The sequence below is a fragment of the Barbus barbus genome (genome assembly GCF_936440315.1).
Source record: "Barbus barbus genome assembly, chromosome: 27".
NCBI classification, from domain to species: Eukaryota; Metazoa; Chordata; class Actinopteri; order Cypriniformes; family Cyprinidae; genus Barbus; species Barbus barbus.
In genome coordinates this window covers 20,871,269-20,892,371 of record NC_136755.1, presented here as the reverse complement: position 1 = coordinate 20,892,371, position 21,103 = coordinate 20,871,269, and the positions used below count along the sequence as shown (strand labels likewise).

Below are 21,103 nucleotides of genomic sequence, written 5' to 3'. Positions count from 1 at the left end.
TGTGACTGAAATGCAGCTGTTTGGTGAGAGGTGGGTTGTTTGTAATCTAATCTGGAGTAAATCAGAGGAAAAACAGCCGTGAAGCAAGGCTTGTTCAGCACCTGTGAGCGCAGCGAGGAGAGCATCCTGCAATCGCTCAGCGTGATAAGTTCCTAACTCTGAGGGGTAAAATATGACTGCAGCAAAGTACAAACAGAGTTTGATAGCAGATCATAGATTAAGGTCTAAACCATAACAAAAGTGATTGCGATGAGAGCACTTTGTCGAAAAAGTTTCTTGAAAGAGGACACTTCTGATGAATGGCCGTAATCAACATGCGACTACAGAAAATAATTCAAGTAAAAAGAAATTCTAAAGGATGAATTCTGGGAAGAGGGACAAAGAAAACAGCAAAGGGGAGGAGGGAAAAGAAGATGGTCAGAAAAAAAAAGAAAGATGGTCAGAAAGAAAGGTCAGAAAAGAACGAAAGATGGTCAGAAAGAAAGAAATGAGCAACTACTAGTATTAATGAAAACAAAGAGAATGGCAAGACGTCACAGAAAGGGACAAGAAAAAGCGAGAAGGACAAAAAGCACCTCCTCTCTCGGGCCGTGACCTCACCAGTTTAGTCTAGCTGAGTCTGGTTGCACAATTACGCATCAATCAAATGTGTCAGTGCCGTCATCCCACCCCTCAGCTAACACACATACATTCCCAGAGCCTGACCCTTCCCTGACCGGGAAACCCTGCACATGCAAGAGACAAATATGGGCAGCAGCCATTTGGTGGAGACCCCCGGACGCACACGTATATACATACAGCGAAACCAGTGAAAACCTGTAGGATACAGACAAATAAGGGCAGTCAGAGCCCCTTCACACATATACACTCTGGAACCTTGCCTTTCAACATCCTGTAATTCTAGAGGAACACATAATTAAAAACATTATTCCTGATTTCCTGTTTTATATGATCTGTGATGGAGGCCCCTGAGGTTCAGATCACTGTAAACTTTAGCAGCTCTCTGAAGACCAGACTGTTACTACTGGATATCAGGTTGCGCTCCAAAGAGCATCTCCACGCTGGGGAAAAAAGGGGCCATTGTCATAAATAATCCTCCATATCGTCCCATAAAACGTGCTGCTCTGCTCTTTCTCTCTAATATCTACCCTTTGCCTGCCTAAATTACTAAAAGAAATAAGTGTCTGACGTCATCCGTATTCTCTTGCTTGTTCGATTCACGTCTGCTCTGAGAAGGGCTTGTTGGTGTTGCGTTTGCCCTTGGTCTGCTCAGGGGCAACTACTAGCTCCTGAGTCGATGACGTCAGTGAGGAAAGTAGGGAAAAAAAACGGATGGACCAGCCACAGTATTGGTTGTGGGGGAAAAAAAAGAAAATCAATAGAAAACTGTTCATGGCAATAGTAGCGCAACTGGTAGAGAGCATATCGCTATCATTTAGTCTAGCAACACTAGCTAATGGATTTTATTACTAGGGAATAAAAATATACATTAAAATGCATTTCATGAATGCACTTTAAATCACTTTGGATAAACACATTTGGCAAATGTATAATAATAATAATAATAATAATAATGTATTAAGTAACAACAATGAAAAAATACTGAATTATACAAATTTTGTCAAATTAAAAATGCTAAACTTCTATTGACAACAACAACAAAAATAAAATAAAGAGAGAGACGAGACGAGACAAAAAAAATTGGAAAAGTACCATAAAAAAATTATAATAGAAAAAAAATATAGTAAAATATACTACTTTAGTAAAACAGACAATAATAAAAAAGTATTTAAAAATTTGTAGAGATTACATAAATGGTGGAACAGAATAAGAAAATAAAACGACAAATTAAGAAGAGAAACACTATAATATACTTAGTAAAATAGAAAATGTTTGTTAAAAAAAAAAGTTGTAACAATTACAGAATAGGATAAAAAAAAAAAGAAAAAAAAAAGAGACATATGAAGATCTGAACCCGTGTCGCCCACATGAGCACCATGGCTCAATGTGTCAGATCACATGTGCCATCTGCTGCAACTGCTATATGGTTCACATTTCACAATAAGGAAGTTGTGTGTCTTATAGAACATCCCACCTTCCTAAAGAGAGGGTGTCCTGAACACTCTTCTCTGACCCTGGGCCCAGCCACACAAAGAACTGGAGACTCTTTCTTTTTTTCCAGAAGCTTCTGTTACCCCTTTTCCACCAAGGCAGTTCCAGTGCTGGTTCGGAGCCAGAGACTAGTTTAAAACCGGTTCTTTGTTTTTCGACACTCAAAGCACCAGCTCCGAATCAGGAAAAGCGTCAGGGGCTGGGGGCGGGGTTACCGTGACCAACAAGACGAACAGAAACTTGGACCGCCATATTTGAAATAGCAGCTAAACGCGAACACGTTTGATTCGCCGTGTTTGGATGCCGATGTAGGTTCGCAAAGCCATAAACATCAATAGCAACGCAACGTCCGCCATTTCTGATAGTTTGTTTAGGCTTGTCCGGGATGGATCGGCGCTGCGCGGACCGGTTGGTGCGAGGCATCGGGGTGCTGCGGGAGCGACTGGAAAGCAGACTGCTCTTTATGCTTTAGGATCGCTCTCGCGGTGCTTTAGTGTGTTGTGTGCCGATCGATCGATCGGTCTGCGTGGCGCTGATGCACCTCGAACAAGCCTGTTGTGCCGCGCTAGTGAACCGAAACATGAAACGTATAGTGACGTAAGATCTGGCTCTGTATTGGCTCTCTAGCCTGTGGAAAAGCAACCGGTTCTTAAAGCGCTCGCCAGTCGAACCAACTAAGAACCGGCTATAGCACTGGCTCTGAACTAGCACCTGGAACTGCTTTGGTGGAAAAGGGGTATGTGACGGGCGTGAAAGTGGGCTGAGAGAGGAGTGGAGTGTATGGAGGGTCCTGAGAGGAGCACTAAATCACACAGAGGCCCACATCACACACAATCAATAATAACACATCAGAGAGAGCGAGAGAGAGAGAGAGAGAGAGAGAGAGCTCATCCCTCAACACATGATATTCCCAGGCAGAAGCAAAAGCATAGCAAAACTCGCTAAACCTTCTAGAAACAAACGACCTCTCCTTCCACTCACACGCACGCACACACACACACAATTAAACTTTCACAGCCTTCCAATTGCCCTCTAACAATACGCCATCCCCCCATCTCCTCTCTCTTGTTCTTCCCCTGCACCTAAATAATATTCACCATGATAAATGATGCCATAACTCCGATATCCACAATCAATCTGGCCTTTAAAGACACATCCATCTTGTGTAATGTTGATGGGGGACTCAGTCAAACGGAGAGACGTGACTGCTTTGCTGACCTGAGAATGGAGGGGGGGGGGCAACGGCCCCACTGACTGATGCCTGTCAGCTCACATCTGGCTGCAAAAATAAATTAGGCTTATGAAGACAAATGAAAAGGCCTGCCCCGCCACCGCGAGGGAGGGGAACGTGAGGAGAAGTGGAGGGGAGAGAGAGAAAAGAGAATTAGTGAAAGGAGGAGCAGCAACCTGCAGAGAGAGAGAGAGAGAGAGAGAAAATTCCTCCTAAAGGGAAGACGACGTCCTACGGCACCACGTACCAATACAGATTTTTAGTCATTTAATCTTGTTCTTTCCATCTTTTATTCATAATTTTCATATCCTGAGGACAAGAGCTCACAAAACGACCTGCAAATGAAGTATCTGAATGAACTAATTAGTTCTAACTAATTCGTACTTGGAATGAAGATTCGTACTCAGGACGGATGGGGAGAAGAAGGGGGAACGGCATCGGCCACATTCGTTTTCGCACTATGGCTTAATGTATAATGTAAAAGATTTGCACTCTGAGCAAGAGATTCACATTCAAAGCAGAAGATTCATACTCTGAGCGGAAGACTGGTGATCGGAGTATGAATCTTTTGGTCTGAGGAAAAGACTATGATTCGACACTGAATCACTCAAATAAGCGACATGGCTCAGATTTGTACTTCAAGCCAAAGATTCACACTGAGCAAAAGACTGGTCATTTGCATATGAATCTTTTGCTCCAAGCACAAATCATTTGTGAACTTGGAGTGAGCCAAATTCAACTTCATCTACATAAGCACGATTTGCCAAATTACTTTATTTGCCAACTTAGTTGTTTTATTGACGTTTACATTTAATAAGGATGTTGTGTGTCTAATTCAGAACAAAGATTGGCACTTGGCACAAAGATTCACGCTCAGAGCAAAGATTTATATGAAGACTCACACAAAGATTAATGCTTTGAGCTCAAATATTTCTTTCCAAAGAGAAGATTCATACCCAGAACGAGCCAGATTTGCATTTTTGAGCAAAAGATTCACACTCGAAGCTGACAACTGGTACTCGAGTATGAATCGTTTCTCGTACTTTGATCCAGATTCAACTTTGCATCACCTACATAAGAAGCATGGCTCAATTTCCCAATTGCCATGACTCCAGCACTTTGTTGATAAGAAGGTGTGTGTCCAATTCAGATACAAGATTGGTACTTGGCACAAAGATTCATGCTCTGAGCACAGATCTGTATGAAAAGTCATACTTCATAAACTTAAACTCACAAACAGGATCTTCACTTTGCCGTTCTCTCTGGGTGGGGAATGTGAAGATTCCCATGACAGTCTCTGCGTCATTAAATGTTTACAGCGCGAGGATCATTACACACCACATATTCAGTGCTCGTTTAAGGGGTCGAAGGTCGGCCGTGCAGCGCTGGAACCCAGAGCTGAGAGCCTGTGGAATTCATTTATTCCCGCCCCTCAGAGTGAGAGACAGAAAGCACATTTTGAGTGATGGGTGAATGTGCCCTGTAGAGTAGTACACAGCGGTGTGAACTATATTTGACCCCTCTCCTTCCCGCTCTCTCTCTCAGCTGGTGCAAGTAGACTTAAGAATGAAGTTTGCTCGAAATGATGAATGGATTCCAGCAGAGCAACACTCGTGCAATAAAGGATATCTGAGATCTTCAGCTTCATTACGCCGGGTTTAATCACTTCGAATACACACGATTCTGTAATTAACGCAGGAATTATGCGGATGAAGGGTTGCTACTGCAAAACAGCTTTTGAAAAGAATAATACACAGCAAAAACTTTGAAGCAGAGTGAGAGAGAGAAAGGGGAAAAGAACAGCAAGTTGGTGTGTAGATGACAGAAATATTACAGACCCACTTTTTGGCAACAGGCGAGCGCCGAAAAGGTGGGAGGGAATTGTGTGTGTGAGAGAGTGAAAGAATGAGAGAGATGGATTATATGCATGTGTGTGTGTGTGTGTGTGTTGTGGATAAGGGGGAATGAACTCTCCCAGGCTTTGTCATATGAGTTTTCCCAAGCTCTGGCCCCTTTGATAAATGACACATGTCATTCTGTCAGAGTGTGACAGTCCAGCTGGGAGGGCCTCTGATGTATGGCCGCACTGCAAAAGGAAATCAGGCTTTTCTGGCATGGACGCAGACCATGCCCTTTATATAAGGTCCCTGCTTTCCTACATGGCTGTTTTTTCTTCTCCCATTCTTTTCTCCTCATTTTTTTGAACACAAAAAGAGATTTTATGAACAGCGACATGGAGTTAAATTTGTAGATTGATTTAAGGTTTGCGGTGGGGGAATAACAAACCCAGGTCAGATGGATTATGGGTAAAAGGCTTTAATTCCACAGCTCTGGGGTTTCTCTTTACCTGAGAGGACAAAGTATCACTACTGAGAAACTACCAAACTGTACTTGGAGAATGATATGCTATGATAAAAACATCAAATGCAAACGTGTCTATTTGAGTCTTCGCTGACAAAAACCAAACATCAGAGGAAGTACTAGAGAAATACTCAAATCAGCCTCATTGTCTTTACAGCTGTGACCTAAATTTAGTGTGAGAAAAGAGGATACTGTGGAAAGGAAGAGAGAGAGAGAGAGGGAGTGAGTGAGTGAGGGAAGGAGGGAGAGAGGTTTCATTTTGCTAGTTGACAGTTTGCAGGAAAAGCTCAAGGATGGACGTAGGCGAGCCGCACAAAGATTGTTCGTGCTGACTAACGTTTTTGCAAGACCAAAACTGAATTTGACGACAATTTTTGACGAATTTGAATTTGACGCATTTTCAGAACTGAGGAAATTGGGATTTTAACAGATTTTAACCATTGTAACATTTATTATACTCTTACTGTTAGCTTAACGCATAATCAAATTAGTCAAAATATCCACAATATAGAACGTTGAATGACACGTTTAAATCCTATTACAAACAAAAAAAACAGAAGACGTGAACACTTTAGATGTCTTCATCTGCAATCCTGAACTTTATACAGCCACTGGGTTACAATCAACAGACACCTTAAAAGATGAAGGAAAAAACATCTGACATATTTTAGTGGCAGGAACAGACAGACTTTTCAGCTCTTACACCACAAAAGCGCAAAGGCAATAAATCTGCCACCAGGCTTAAAAAACACCTCGCGTGCACACACGCCGCGAGACTGACACCAGACAAACAGGCGGCGAGACAAAAAACAGAGCATAGGCGATGAAGTTGTGGAGAAATCGGCACCTGGACAACAGTTTAGGGAACAACGTATACTCAAGATACATGCCGTCAAACGGACCCTTAAGGGCGTGGTAGTGTTTTCCTGAGCACCTGGGGGTCGTGAACTGTGGATGACCCCACGTTTGATTTGTGAAGGGTTAAAAGAAGGAGGGAATGGGAGAATGGTGTGGCTAAATGAGAGGAGAGTATCATTAACCAATGAGTGATGGGTTTTAGACAGTGCTTGCCCCTCCTCCCTCCATCCTCCCTGACACAACAGTGTCCTAACATTCGGCTTGAGAGCTGCTATTCACTTAAACATCAAAACACCGCCATTTTGAATGCAAATGGCTGGAAACATCACAATCAACCTGCAAAGTGGCAGGTTCAATTTTTGTATCAAATTACTGTACATAATTACTGGCATATCAAGGAAGGCTTGAATTTTCCTAGTTTGCACAATAGATACTATATCTACCCTTCAGGTTCATGCAACAAATTCCAGAAACTAAGAAAAATGGGTCATTCAGAAATCATCATGGATTTGTCAACAATTCACATATGACTGCTGACATAGCAATAACAATTTAGCATCTTGGCTTGTCATAATTGAAAGTGAAAAGTTTGCAAAGAAGTTAGACAAATCACAACAGGTCAGTTACATACACTACCGTTCAAAACATTGGGTTGTCAGTAAGATTTTTTTTTGTTGTTGTTGTTTTAAATAAGCAATTTTATTCAGCAAGGACGTATCAGATTAGTTAGAATACTGTTTTATCAGATATAAATAGATTTGTGTTTCACAACTGTTTTCAACATGGATAATAAGAAATGTCTCTTGAGCAGCCAATCAGCACATTAGCATGATTCTGAAAGATAATACGACACTGAAGACTGGAGTAATGGCTGAAAATTCAGCTTTCCCATTGCAGGAATAAATGGGATTTCAAAATATTACAACAGAAAACAATTACTTGAATTGTAATCATTTCACCATATAACAAATTAAATTCATAAATTATTTTTGATTATTCAAACAAATAACTTCGTGAGCATAAGAGACTTCTTTAAAAACATTTAAAAAATCTTAATGACCACAAACTTTTGAACAGTAGTATAAAACTTAAATGTACAGAAGCAAAAAGAGGAAATCAAAATTATTAGTAGTATGAATAATTCTTCAGTGCATGTATTAAAAAAATACAGCTATAATAGTTAATCAAAAATCAATAACTAAATCAATTTTCTCAGCTGACACTACCTTGTTTATGCGTATATTTTTTTATGTTGCCTTTAATTATCTGGATCTGAGAAAGAGTGGAAAATGGTCATGGAAAACTAAATTACAATTTTTTGGTGCAAGAATCCTTGATAAACATTCCAAGCAGAGTTTAGGGGGGAAATGCTTAAAAAGCAAAGAAAAACAAACAAACAAAAAAACACCTTATATATATGCCCCCTTAAAAAGTGTTTATTCTACTCACAGACAAAACTAGGCCTAACAGGAGCCGCTGCAGTACTCCAGAGCACACAGCTAGATTCCCCCCCCCCGTGTGCAGTATTGACGGACGATACTTGAAACAGAGGTATATTTACATGAAAGAAACGACACCTCAGTATTTATTACACATCCTCGCTGAGGCTCGTCACACAGCGGCTGCTCTGACGGCTCTAAGTAGGGCTGGATTGCGCTGCCATAACCAATTTAACATGGAGACGGTGCGCTAGTGAAGAAGAGCTACACACACGCACGCATGCAAAAACACACCGACACACATATGTCAACGCTACATTTCAGCAGAACACTGAAAACGCTTGTCTCCCATTGTCGGTCAAGGAAAAAAAATTCCCTGGCACATTCCCTATGTTTTTACCAAATATGATTGACACATCATAATGTTTTGGTTTAGAACCGGTTTAGGCCTGAGATACTGAATTTCTGAGCTGACATGTCAAGACTTTCAATCTGTACTAAGATCTGGAGCCTCTATTGTTGATTTAATTCTTCCCTAGATAGAGTTTGTCTTGCTTTTCTAAAGCCCAGATCTGTTAATGGAAGAGTAAATGTTTGCATTCCATGTTTTGAGTCACCTGACTTCTCTTCTTTACAGCACATCTGTTCATCTCAAGTTCCCAAGCTCACAGACTTCAGGGGCTGAGCAGAACTAGTCAATGATCAATGATGCATCCCTCGGTTAAAGTTCCACCAACCGTATGGCTTTCAGTCAGCTGGACAAGGTTAATAGTTGATCCTCATACGTGTCGCAGCCTTGATGTGTGTATGCGTGCGCACACTGAAGTCTAACTGTGAAGCATATGGCTTTTTAAAGAAAAGGTGGCCAGTAGAGAAGAGGGCAAAAACAGGAAGGGGAGAGGAGGTGGGGGCAGATTTGAAGAGGACACCCCCCGCTGGTTTCTCAGACAGAAGATTCAGAGCAAAGCTTAGCAAAGCTATGATTGACACTGTCTGGGCGAGTCCGTCTCCAAACAAGCTTTAGGCCTCTCAGAACATGTGGCATTTGGCATTTGAATGCGATTGAGTCTAAATCACTATAAATACCTATAAAGTTGAGTCTGGGAGACTAGTCACGACATGTGCGCCCGTCTATTAATGGACATGAGGAGGATTCAAATGCAGTTCACCTCCCTCAGGGCTTCTGTGTGTGAATGAAATGAAAACCAGACGTTATTTTAGTCGCATTAGTTATTTTAAAACTGATACTAACTCTGCATGTGTTTGTCAAAGATCCTGAAATATAAATGCCAGAGATTCATATTTTAAAAGATGATTCTGAGACCAGATTGAACATATAAATCAAAGATTAGAAAGCATATGTGGCAATGATATATAGTGAGAAAGGGAACTGTCTTGCCGGTTGTCCATCTAAAAAAGAAACAGTGCCATTTTGCTATACTTCCCCCAGATGCCTTATCTGCACCATAAAGCTAGGGACAAAAAAAAAAATGATATTCATTACTTTCCAGTGTCCTATCAGTTAAATAAAACACCCAGGAAAAAATTACAGCCACTTGGAGGATCTACCAGCTATTGTCTATTTGTGCAGGCAGGCTTTTATCAATGAAGCTAATAAAAGTGACCCTCAGCAGGAGATGGGGGGTGACACGCGGCTCTTTACCTAGCTTTAGGGGTGATGGACTGCAAATGTGGTCTTAAACACTGTACGAAAAACGAGCAATGAAAGTGTCAGGGTAAAAACACAGGAAATCGAGGCATTTTGAGCGACCGTTCGAAGACTGCTCATAAAAAAGGGGAGCCGAGTCTTTATGGGAGCGATCCGGAGCAGTGCATTATGGGGCTCAATGAGAGTGTCAACACAAGCGGGAGGCTTATCTTTATCCACTCATTGTGTGTCCAGTGGCTTAGCGCTCATAGAGGAGAACCGTAATGCCTCTGATCAAGAGTGGAGGGAGAGGGATCTCCGTTCTTACGTCGCCACATCAGGGGAACCCAGGGATTAGGTTCTCTTTTTAGTTCCTGTAGGGCAAAGGTCACACTCGAGCAAACACAAATCCCACTCCCAAGCATAAAGAACATAATCCACCACTACATAAGGGTGAGAGGACGATTTCAGACTTGGGAGTTTATTGTACTCGCCTCGGCCTAGCACATACGCAAGCTTTGTTTTCACAGGTGACATGATAACCAAGTTACCTCACGGCTTGTGAAAGTACAATATTTACAGGGATAGGTCACCCCAAAATAAAAACTCACCTCAATATCGTTTCAAAGACGTACGACTTTCTTTCTTCACAAAAGCTGAAGGTTTGAAGACTGTGCTCATTAATCTTTTCTATTTAATTACAATAAACGAGTACTGAAGCTTACACGTTTCAAAATATTTACACACAAACACACAATAACAAAGTCAGCATTGATAAGATTTTTTTTAGTGTTTTTAAAATCTGTTGCTTTTATTTGATCAAATTGCAGTAAAACACTAATATTATTAAAATTTTAAATAGCTGTTTTCTACTTTCATATATTTTAAAATGTGATTTATTCTTGTCATGGCAAAGCCATTCAGCCATTAATCCAGTCTTCAGTGTAACATTATAAATGTTTTTACTGTCAATTCTGATCAATTGAATCCATCTTTGCTGAATACAAGTATTCATTTCTGACCCCTTTTCTCAAAATTACTGACCCTAAACTTTTGAATGGGAGTATATCAATTATAAACTTGAAAGCCGAGACAAATTTCTGGACACAAATTTCTAATTTCAGGATATAGAGAAGAAGTTTGGAATGACCCAAGGGTGGGTAAATGATGACAAAGTTAATTTTTGGGTCAACTAGCCCTTTAACAACGAATAAATCCCAAAATTCATCTTGCACAACCACACTTGTTGCAGACGCATGAAGACACCTAAAAAGCTCTTGACGACGGCTTTAAAGTTGAGTATTAAATAATCGCAGGCATGAAAATAAATGTAGTGAAGGTTCAGCGCTCTTTCAGACAGACATTACCCAGAAGCCCCCTATCTGGTCAGCCATAACTCTCGGTAACCAGGAGCACCTTCTACAGCAAAGGGCCATTCATTTAGCTGAAACAGACCACGACACCTCACTAATACTCTTGCCTTTTACAAGCCCCTCTCGCGCACACACACATACTCAAACCCTATCAGCGTTCATCCAGGGCTGGTCTGAAATGGGGCTGTATTTCAACCCCCACTGAGGTGTTGTACATGTTTGTGTGTGTGTGTGTGGGTGCATGTGGGGCCTAAGAGGGGCCTGTCTCTGTAACGGCCACGGGTGATGGAAGGCCCAACAGGGCCACTAAGACTGTGCACTAAGATTGTTCTAGACCTCGGGGCCTCGGAGGAAACATATATCCACCTGGCAACAGGGCAGCATGCTATGAATGTGTGTGTGAGTGTGTGTTCACGTGTGCGGGCAGATCTAATCAAGGGCTAATAACAGCACAGAAGTCGGCGTTGGCCCTCGTAAATCAATGTGCAAAATAATTGCTAATACACTGGTTATCGATTAGCGTTGGGGCGACTCATTTTCGGAGGCTATGGCTACAAACTAACAAAGTGACAAGGGTAAAGTGTTATTTCTCTGCTGCGCAGACAGCTGGGCTGCGCAGAGGACTGAGGCAGGCAGTAATTCTTAATTGACACCTGTCAGGATAATGACTGCAGTCCCAGCTGCTGCGGGAGAATTTCTCCCCACTCCTGTTCATCTGTCAGCTCTAATACCTTTCTGAGCAGCACTCCTTTCTTCTATCGCGCTCTCCCTTTTTTTTCCCCCTACTTTCTGCATTTCTGAACATCACCGTTTTCCCACTAAACACTTGGTTTTGCAGTCTTGTTCCCAGGGCCTTTTCTTGGAGTTAAATGCGTAATTTTCTGACATGACAATGACATATACCAGTTTCACGTGTGAACGAAGTAAGCTACCATAACATTGGGTCTCATTCACCAAGTGTGCATAAAATCTGCATTTAAACATTTTCATGATTAAATCATAGTTCACCAATAACTTTTGTATATCTATTTTTATATCAAAAATAGATATTTGACAAAATATTTTTTGTGAGAAGTTCTCATGTCCATACAAATTTATATGTGAGACCCAGTACTTTCTTTGTTTGAGCATCCCGAATAGCCCAATCAAATGTTTGGAGGCGGGACTACATTTTTTCCAACCAGTGACAGAAGGGGAAGCATTTTGAAAATAGTTTTGTTTGGCGCAGACGCTACTTTACCCTACGACCTTAAAAACAACAACGCATGACTTATGAAAATAAGGCAAAGGGACCTGCAGACAAAACTACAAAGTGTTTTTTCTCTCTTTCATCTGTCTTTAGCTGCTCTTTTGTGTTCAGACAGGCAGGATATTTTGAGTTGAGAATACAGTGGGTGATGGGAGGAGGAACAGTGAGTCCCAGGACGTGAATTCCCCAAGTTTGAGGGGGCTTCATAGGTGTTTACTTATCATCAAAGAGCTTCCTTTCGTTTCATGCTCATCTGTCAAAATTAATGTTGCTAAATATAAATGTATGACCGCAAGGCTTGATCCTTAGTGTGCAAGGCCACCCTTGATAAAATGATGTCAACCACTGAAATTTCACAATAACTAAGCTATGTATAAAAATAGGCAACTAATCAGAAAACGTCACAAACCGCATCATCCTGTTCGCAACGCCACACGCTCCTCAGATCCTACAACACAAACATCAAAGCTCAATCTCCTGCTGGCCCGTTATAAACATCAGCACGGATCTGTTGGCCGAGCCGTTTGCGTTTTATCTGATGAGGATGTATAAGGCGCTCCATGAGGAAAACAGCATACTGGGATGAGAAAACTCCGGCGAGCCTCTAAAGACACCCCATCCTTCCTGTGAGCTAGGGGGAAAAAAGCAAGGGAACGCAGCAACAGATGAGGCAGGACAGAGAGAAGGCAGACGTGGGCTCCCCTGGGTACACGTTGACCTCCGTGTACTCCTCAAGCTTGGAGACTCCCGTTGCTGGGTCATGACTTGAGCTTTTCTCTCTTTTGTCTTTCTCCCCCCTCCCTCTCATCTTTCTGACTCACTGTGGACTAAATTAGCAGAGAAATGAAACATGGGGGATCAAAACAGACAGGATGAGGAGAGAGAGAGAGAGAGAGAGAGAGAGAGAGAGAGAGAGAGAGAGAGAGAGAGAGAGAGAGAGAGAGAGAGAGAGAGAGAGAGAGAGAGAGAGAGAGAGAGAGAGAAAAAACACAGCTGGCCCTTTTGATAGTTTTGAGTTCCCATAATGCTATAGTACCTTTAATCCAAACCTCCTCTGGTGACACGCTAGCTTTTTACGGTCCTCTGTGTGCTCGTTTTTCAGCAACTATCAGCAGACGCACTCGCTTTTTTCACACACAAACACGTCTGGAAGTATTTTTAATTTCAGACTTTACAAAACTCGCGGAAACCAGATAACTCCCAAATGTGTCTAAGCTCATTAAAACCGAAGAGCACTGTTTACCGCAGACTGTGTACCGTCACACTTGGCTCATGCAAAGTCCCAACATATTTTCATTTTGATCCACTCTTCCCATAAAACCTGTCATCGATCTTCATTAATCAAACTCAACCTCCACGATCTCGGACAAGGAGAACGGCGAGCTCGGAACTCAGAATAACTGGATACGCTTTGATTTCCTATAGGCCACTGGCTTGATCTCCAAATGCAAATTAAACTATTAGTTGTAAGTGGTGGCTCCCAACATGAATATTGACTAAATGGGTCAATGTCACCTGTTAATGACATGAGTGGATGAGTCTACCCTCCAGAAAAGCCAACACAAGGTGAGCCCAGATGTCACGCTGCATTCGCACGTCTTATGGATAGATTTTTTTCCTGCTAGCATGAAAACAGGTATTAAAGAAAAAGAAACGGATAGAACATGACATCTAAATGTAGCCCTATAGATTGATTTCTATCATTTGCGCCGTACACGCAAAATAAATGATGGCCATCAACTTCTATCTCTTAATACAAATACATCCCAAATTGAGAAATGATAATTCACAATCTTTCACATTTCTCACCAGATAGGAGAATGAATATGGAGAGGCACCACGCTGTTTAACAGACTACAACAAAACCTCCACATCTTTAACACAATATAATAAATCTGTGTGAGGGAATAAAAGATATTAACCTCATACTCGTGCTACAAAAACATATAAATCACAATTGAGCTATAACAGCCCTGCACATGAAATAATCTGTAGATTCAGCTCTCAAATCAGACTGATTTGTATGTAACGCTGCACTGAGAGACTTAAGCAAAGCGAGAGCTCAACAGCACTCAAATTCTGACAGTATTTTCAGATTTTGAGAGCGTGGTGGTGCGATTATTGTCAGCAGGAGCACGGTGTGTCGGGTACACTCAGAGCTCGAACAGCAGTGCGACCAATGACACAGAACAGTGGTACGTCCATCAACATGGAGATGGAACGATGGCGTGTTTGCCGAGCACTGGGCCTGATTGGCTAATGCAGGGGCCGTTCTGATTGGCTGCCTCAAATGCTTCCTGGGCCCAGCGGTGCGGTTAAGAGCCTGGATTACTGAGGTCATTAGGCAGCATTGCCACGGTGACGTGATTAGTCAGGTAGCAAAGTCCATTTGTCACCTGCACCAGAAAATTGAGTTAATTCAGCACTACAGGCTAAAGGGACTGTATAATATCAACTTGATTACATCAAGGCAGCTGCAGACCTGACACGTCGCTGAATTTGTCAGCTTTAATCGTTAGAGCCTGTCACAAATCCATCAGGAGCTCAGATAATTAGGGTTCCTCCCTAATGAAGCCAGCAGAGGAACCTTTACCTTTATGTCGGATAATTAAGAAGCCTCTGGTGCCGAGGACAGAATGCGTTTTAATGACTCCCTGTGCTGGTTCCTCCCTCCTCACGTTTTAGTTTTCTTCTTTCGAGTGTGTTTGTGTACTGCTGTTTTTTTTTTGTTTTTTTTTTTTTTAAACGTGAATGTTGTGAATGTGAATAGAATTTAATTGCGAAAAAACAAAAAGAGAATTATCCAATTCAAACTGAAGGAAAAGTAAAACCAGCAAAAAACATCGCAAACCACCTCATGGCGGTGTTTATGCCCCAGCTATCCAGAGGACAGAGGTGCGTGGAATGGACGCAAACCGAGCGCGTCTCTATCTGCGTGGGAGGTTGTGAAAACACAAAACTAAATGAAACCTGGAGCAGCAGAGAGATACCGCATTCATCGCAGAGTCCTCCCCTGGCTCCTCTCCTCTCTGCTAGAGCTCAAACTCACAGACACAGTCTGTGCTCTACGTGGGAGGCCTGTGTCTGTTTCAGGGAAAAGCCAGCAAATAAATACAAATGACTGCAGCAGCCCAACACAGAGAGGGCCACTCTGATACCACTGCACCAAAACGACCTGAGCCCACGGCCGATGCATGTAAATCACTCAGAGCAAACAATGGCAATGATAGCAACCAAATTGAGGCAAAGTCATTCGTTAAAAGAGGTGGAGCATAATGGAAGAGTGGAGCATTGGAGGTAGAAAGCGCTTTTAGCGCAAAGCGGAAAATTAAAAAAAAAAAAAAAAAAAAACAACTACCACCAAGACAGTTTGAATGATTTGGAAGAAGTTTTAGTAAAAACAAATAACCTTGTCACGTTAAGCAGCTTTTCTTTTTATTCCCTCAATCAATAATTCCTAACATTTTTATTTTGATGGAGAGGGGAAAAGTGTCAGGCTCTGGGAAAAACGGAAACAATGTGCCTGCCAACTTTTGAATGACCATTAAAGCAAATGATGAACATGCCTGTCAGAATAGAGAAAATTAAATCAATATTCAGCTGAGGTGGAGGGGGTTGATGGCTTGTTTTTGTGGAGGAGCTGCCAGGTCAGATTACCAGGCGCCATCTCACCTCTGTGAGCTTTCGAACTCCCCATGTCAGTCTCGCCATACAGCCAGGGAGATGAAATAATCCCTTAAAAACACCATTTCCCCCCGCTGAACAGAAAGGTATGCGTAAAAATGAAGGAATAATAATTGTTATTCAGTGCAAATGAATGAAACGTCAACTATGTATCGCACTTGTTGTTAGTCGACCTCGGTTACAGCAGTGTGTCTGATATGTTGTCTGTTCCCTCATCAGTCAAATATCAGCCTATTTCTGCAGATCTGTAACTCTGCTGACGCTTGAACTTGAAAGAGAGCCTTCATTCGGGAGAGAATGGACCTGTTAGTCACAGAGATTAAATGAGGGGGGGGGGGGGGGGGCAAAAAAGGAAAAAACGAAAGCCAAAAGCACAAAGTAGAACTCTCTTAGTACAATACACCAAAATGATTTAAAATATAATGGCTATTTTATGTTTAATCAACCCAAAAGAAATCCGACATCACAAATCAGGGGTTCACCCTCTTGCTCTTCGTGGAAGATTAATTAAAAACTGAAATCAGCTCTCTCTTGTAACATCAAAGAGAAGAGGTACATTTTGCATGAATAAATTGAGCTGAGAGGAAAACAGATCTAAGTACAGAGGCCTTGCTCAGTGACATCTATCAGGGAAGAGATGTTCTCTCTGCTACATTTTGTGCTCTCGACACGCCCCAGCAATCCCTTATCCCCTTTTCTCTCCCTCTCTTTGAATGGCGAAAAGAAAAGTAGTATATAACCCTGCCGAAAACTTCTTTCCTTTCTCTATTTTCCCGCACGACGGGGGCAAAAGTTGTCCTTTGAGTGGCTGCGGCCGTACGGCGCATGCGTGTTTCCATGGTGAATGATTTACTGATGTTTATCAGGAATGAATAGATCAAAGGCGGCCACATGACAGGCGATCAATCAAGCATCAAATCAAGGATGGCAATCCGCATCTAAATAGACGAACTGGAGCACTTTGAAACTACATTTTCACTCGACTATATAGGCCACGGTGGAGTGTGAAGTTTTAATTTGGCACAACTTCAAAAAAAAAAAAAAAAGTTACTCACGCGTTAGTGTTTAAAACAAATTGAATGCGTTCTGAGATTATCTTTGTTTTGACATTCTTTGAAAGTTAAAGATATTAAATCTAAAATTAAAAAAATAATACAGGTAATATTTAGATCAAGCATTTCAATCAACACGATAATGAAGTGTAAGTGATTTTATGTTTTCCCCCCTCCCTGTGCGCTAATATTAGTAAACAAAACATGCATGCACCGCTTACCTGAAGATCGCCTCGGCGCTTGCTGCTTTCTCCGCGGCATGCTGTCGTCCCACCCTCCACTTGACTTCGCATACAGAATCAAAATGCCAGTGACGGAGAAAAAGAATTAATTTCAAAAATGTAATACAAAGCATGTATTAACGCGCTCCTCTTCTCTTCAGTCTGTTTTTATTCCACCTCTTAAAAAGTCACTTTGAGCCGATGCAAAGTCTAAGAGGGGTCAATAGGTCTTGAGAGGTTGAAGATATTTTTACAGACTAAAAACGTCTGTAAATAAAATAAAAAAAATGTAGGTGTATCTGGCCGACACGTTTAATAATTCTAAGTCATAGCATGATTGCCAAGAGCTCAGATATATCTCCCGTCCATGTCTAACGGCGCAGAAACACACAGGGGGGAAAAAAACAAAACAAAAAAACGCTTCCTTAGGTTCTCCTTAGATTATGGCAATAGTTTGTAGCAAAACGGAAGAAACTTCCAGTTATGGAGAGCCCGTCCAACTGTATTTCCGTCCTCTCGCTCGGTGGAAAGCCTAAAAACGGGACAAAACCAAGGGAAGAGACAGGCAGACAGGAGACAGTTAATGTCAGTCACAAATGGGGCTCGAGCTCAGTGCGCATTTTCAACGGACTAAATTCCCCGCGCGCGCAGTGGAGAGTCTCTGCTCGTGCTCCTCCCGATGTTCACCAAACACACTGTCCGTCCATGCTCAGGGAAACATGTGGACAGTTGATTCGGGCGAGCGTGACGCGTTTACTACAGAGCGATATATAAACAAAAAAAAACACACCGAACGTGAACTAATTACTCTTTAAAACAAACAAAAACTCCAGGGAGCGAAGCGGCGTCGGTCTCGCGGCTCTTCGCTGAAATATGTATCGCGCGTTCAGGATGCGTGAGCGGTTCAGACAGTCTCAACTGATAGACAGACACATCGAGTTGCCTTTCCTGCCTCTCTCTCTTTACTCCACCCCTCCGGAGCGTCACTCTGACAGTGAAAACCCACCTGTCAATCTTTTTAATTGTTCTGTTTTTTCCCTCCCCACAAAACAGGAGCGTTTGAAAGACAATGAACTGCCTTTTTGGAGAAGACATCACTTGTTTGGATGTTGTTCATTCACACGAAGTATGCGGTTTTATGAAACAAACAGTGGTGTTAAAATTAAACTTGATTGTACAACTGTTTTTCCAGTTATGCAGTGTTCCCGGCGTCATCGTGAAAATAAAATAAGTTTCACGTCACGCGCAAAACATTCAAACGCATAACGGAGGGTGTCTTTTTTTATTTCCATGCATATAACAACATTGCCATGCAAACGGCAACATTTCTTTGATCCTTTCACTGTCTTTTTTTCCTTTTGCCGGGTTTGTTTATCTGTCTCGCGCACGTTTGCCTGGACGAACAACCCTGCGAACTATCATACGCTAAAAGTACGTTATTTGCGACTTTTTTCAATCGCCGAAAAAAAGGACAGTTGGAAGTTGCAGATTGATTCGTTACACCTTACTAGGAAGTGAACACTTTGCACGGGAAGGGGAGGGACTCCTGGAACAAGTTGAGTATGACCGTAACAAGCCTCTCTACAACGCTTGCACATTACTTATTCATCAATTGCAAAACATCCACAAATTAAATAACGAGTTCACGGTGTTAGACATTTCGGATCATATTAGGTTAGGAACCGTATTAAATCCACCGCATATCTGCTCTTCAGTACTTTGTTGACACCGGTGTAACTTACCTGGCACCCTCCCAAAATCACACTTATATCTCAACTTAGTTTTTGTCTTTATACCAGCGTTGACGCAATGTCCACTCTTTCTGTAAGTTGGCGAGTGGGTGGGTGTGTTTTTAAAATCGCTCGGAAGGGGAACGCGAGAAATCCGAGTGAATTTTTTGAGGTGGCCTCGGCTCGCTCCGGTCGCCTGATGTTTTTAACGGATTTTAAGGTTCTTCGTCGCCCCGGGATTCTGCTGTGATTTCAGCGGATCATTCAGCCTGTGGACCGACGCGAGAGCTTCGCCTTGCATATCGCATCCCGGTGAGTGCACACATTTGTTAGTATAGTGCAAACGTACGAACAAGCCAGGCTAGGATATTATACATCGCCGCCGCCAAAGCGTTGATATTTCAGCACGCGACGTTTAAATAATGTCCTTACCTTTGACGGTGCTGCGCATCCTTGAGCTATTGCCAGTTGCAATCTAACTGATCATTTATGCTGTACGCCTGTCTGTAGGGGCTAATAATGTGGAAATATGTCCAAGTTCCGCCCCAACATCTGTCCATCTATCCATCCTCGCGACTACCTCGATCAGCCTGTCGCTGTTGACGGCTCTTACGTCACCAATCTCCCATCAGAAACTCATAGGGCTCAAAGAAGCCATCGCTGGGTTAAAAAATGCTACGCTTTCCCGAGATTATTGCGATTTAACAACAGATCTCTCTCGGTCTCGGTGCAAGACAACGGCACAATGATAATTAGCTTGTCATATTTCAATAAACGTGCGTTATTTTCTGTGTAGCCTACAATCCAATTCTTTTGAATTTTAAGTAAATTGAATTTGAATAATAGGCTGCTACTATTGATAATAATATAGCCTTCTTATTATGATTACGGATTGATCTAAATTTTCTTATTATTATTGCCGTGAAAAATCATATTTAAAAACACAAGCACTTCTGTTCTTCCACTTCTCTTAAACCGTTGCTCACTGTGAAACTTTCCCACTGAAATTCATTAGCATTTTCCAGAATGTAATGCATTGTGTTGTTTTGTCGTGTTATTCATATCATTGTGCATTATTAGGTCTATCCTAACAGACTTAAAAGTAAGTGACTTTTTTTTTGTTTGGAGCAGTTCATTGTCTTCCAAAAATAATTTTTGGTATTTAGCATTGTGATGAAGTTCCCTTCAAGGTGTTAGTGTGCACTTAAAAGGGAGTTAACGCTTTAGATTGCAGTGTCTGTGCTAAACATATTAATGTAAGTGCTTACAAGCAACAATATTAAAAATTTGAAGTTACAAATGAATCCCCAAAATAATTTTAACATACATATTGTTCATTTGTAACCGTAATTGCCTGTAACATTAACACTGTAATGTAAAGTATAAACAAAAAAACAATGTATAAACTAGAAAAAAAGAAGAAAAAAAATCCATGCTGGGTCTCTTATCGTTCTCTAAACCCAGACGTGAGTTTGTCTTGGCATGGTGAATTATCCACAACTGTGCTCATTGTATGCTGATGAACTGCTACAAGCCTGTAGAAATAATTTTAGATTAATAGATATACAAATACAGTATTTTTATTGATGTTAGAGAATTGTAATGCTCATATCTTTTTCTACCATCTAATGAAAAAAATATGTAAAACAAACCTTTAATTATGCACTTTGTATTTTATTAACTTGTGCCAGCACAAATCAGTGCCAACGCAAATTTTGAGCATTAGTTAGTGTTGACCGGTCGGCATATGTTTGTGTGTGTGTTTTATGTGTGTTTTGGGAATGGTTATCCATATATAATGTATAAATGTTATCGTATCATCTTATTCAGTGTAGTGCATCTTATTCTTTTGTAAAAGGCCATGCCTGAAGGTATGCCACGCAAGCACAAGCGTAAAGCTCAAGATGCAATGCCAACGCACTTTGGAAGGTTCATGTGGAGCCTGAACTGTGCCATTTTCAGCTTTACAGTCCTGGTTAAATCTCTAATAGGAGAAATGTTCATGTTTGTCTTTTCCTGCATAAGTTCTGTAGTTTATTAAATGAATGACTGGAGATGATTGAAAAAAGAGAGCATTTAAGCACCGGTAATTAAATATAATATAATAATAAAAAAGTGCCCCTCAATGTACATCCTCGCCCACAA

At 41.5% G+C, this 21,103-nt stretch overlaps 1 protein-coding gene across 1 annotated transcript in view; it reads right to left on the bottom strand.

Annotated features, from left to right (window-relative positions):
- LOC306847518 (teashirt homolog 1-like) overlaps window positions 1-18,155 on the bottom strand; it is a 35,893-nt gene extending 17,738 nt beyond the window's left edge. Inside the window, exon 1 of the mRNA XM_079381482.1 lies at window positions 17,229-18,155. Coding sequence (XP_079237608.1) covers window positions 17,229-17,268 — 40 coding nt within the window. The 5' untranslated portion in view covers window positions 17,269-18,155. The remainder of the gene's footprint in view (window positions 1-17,228) is intronic.
- Window positions 18,156-21,103: the final 2,948 nt, after the last annotated feature.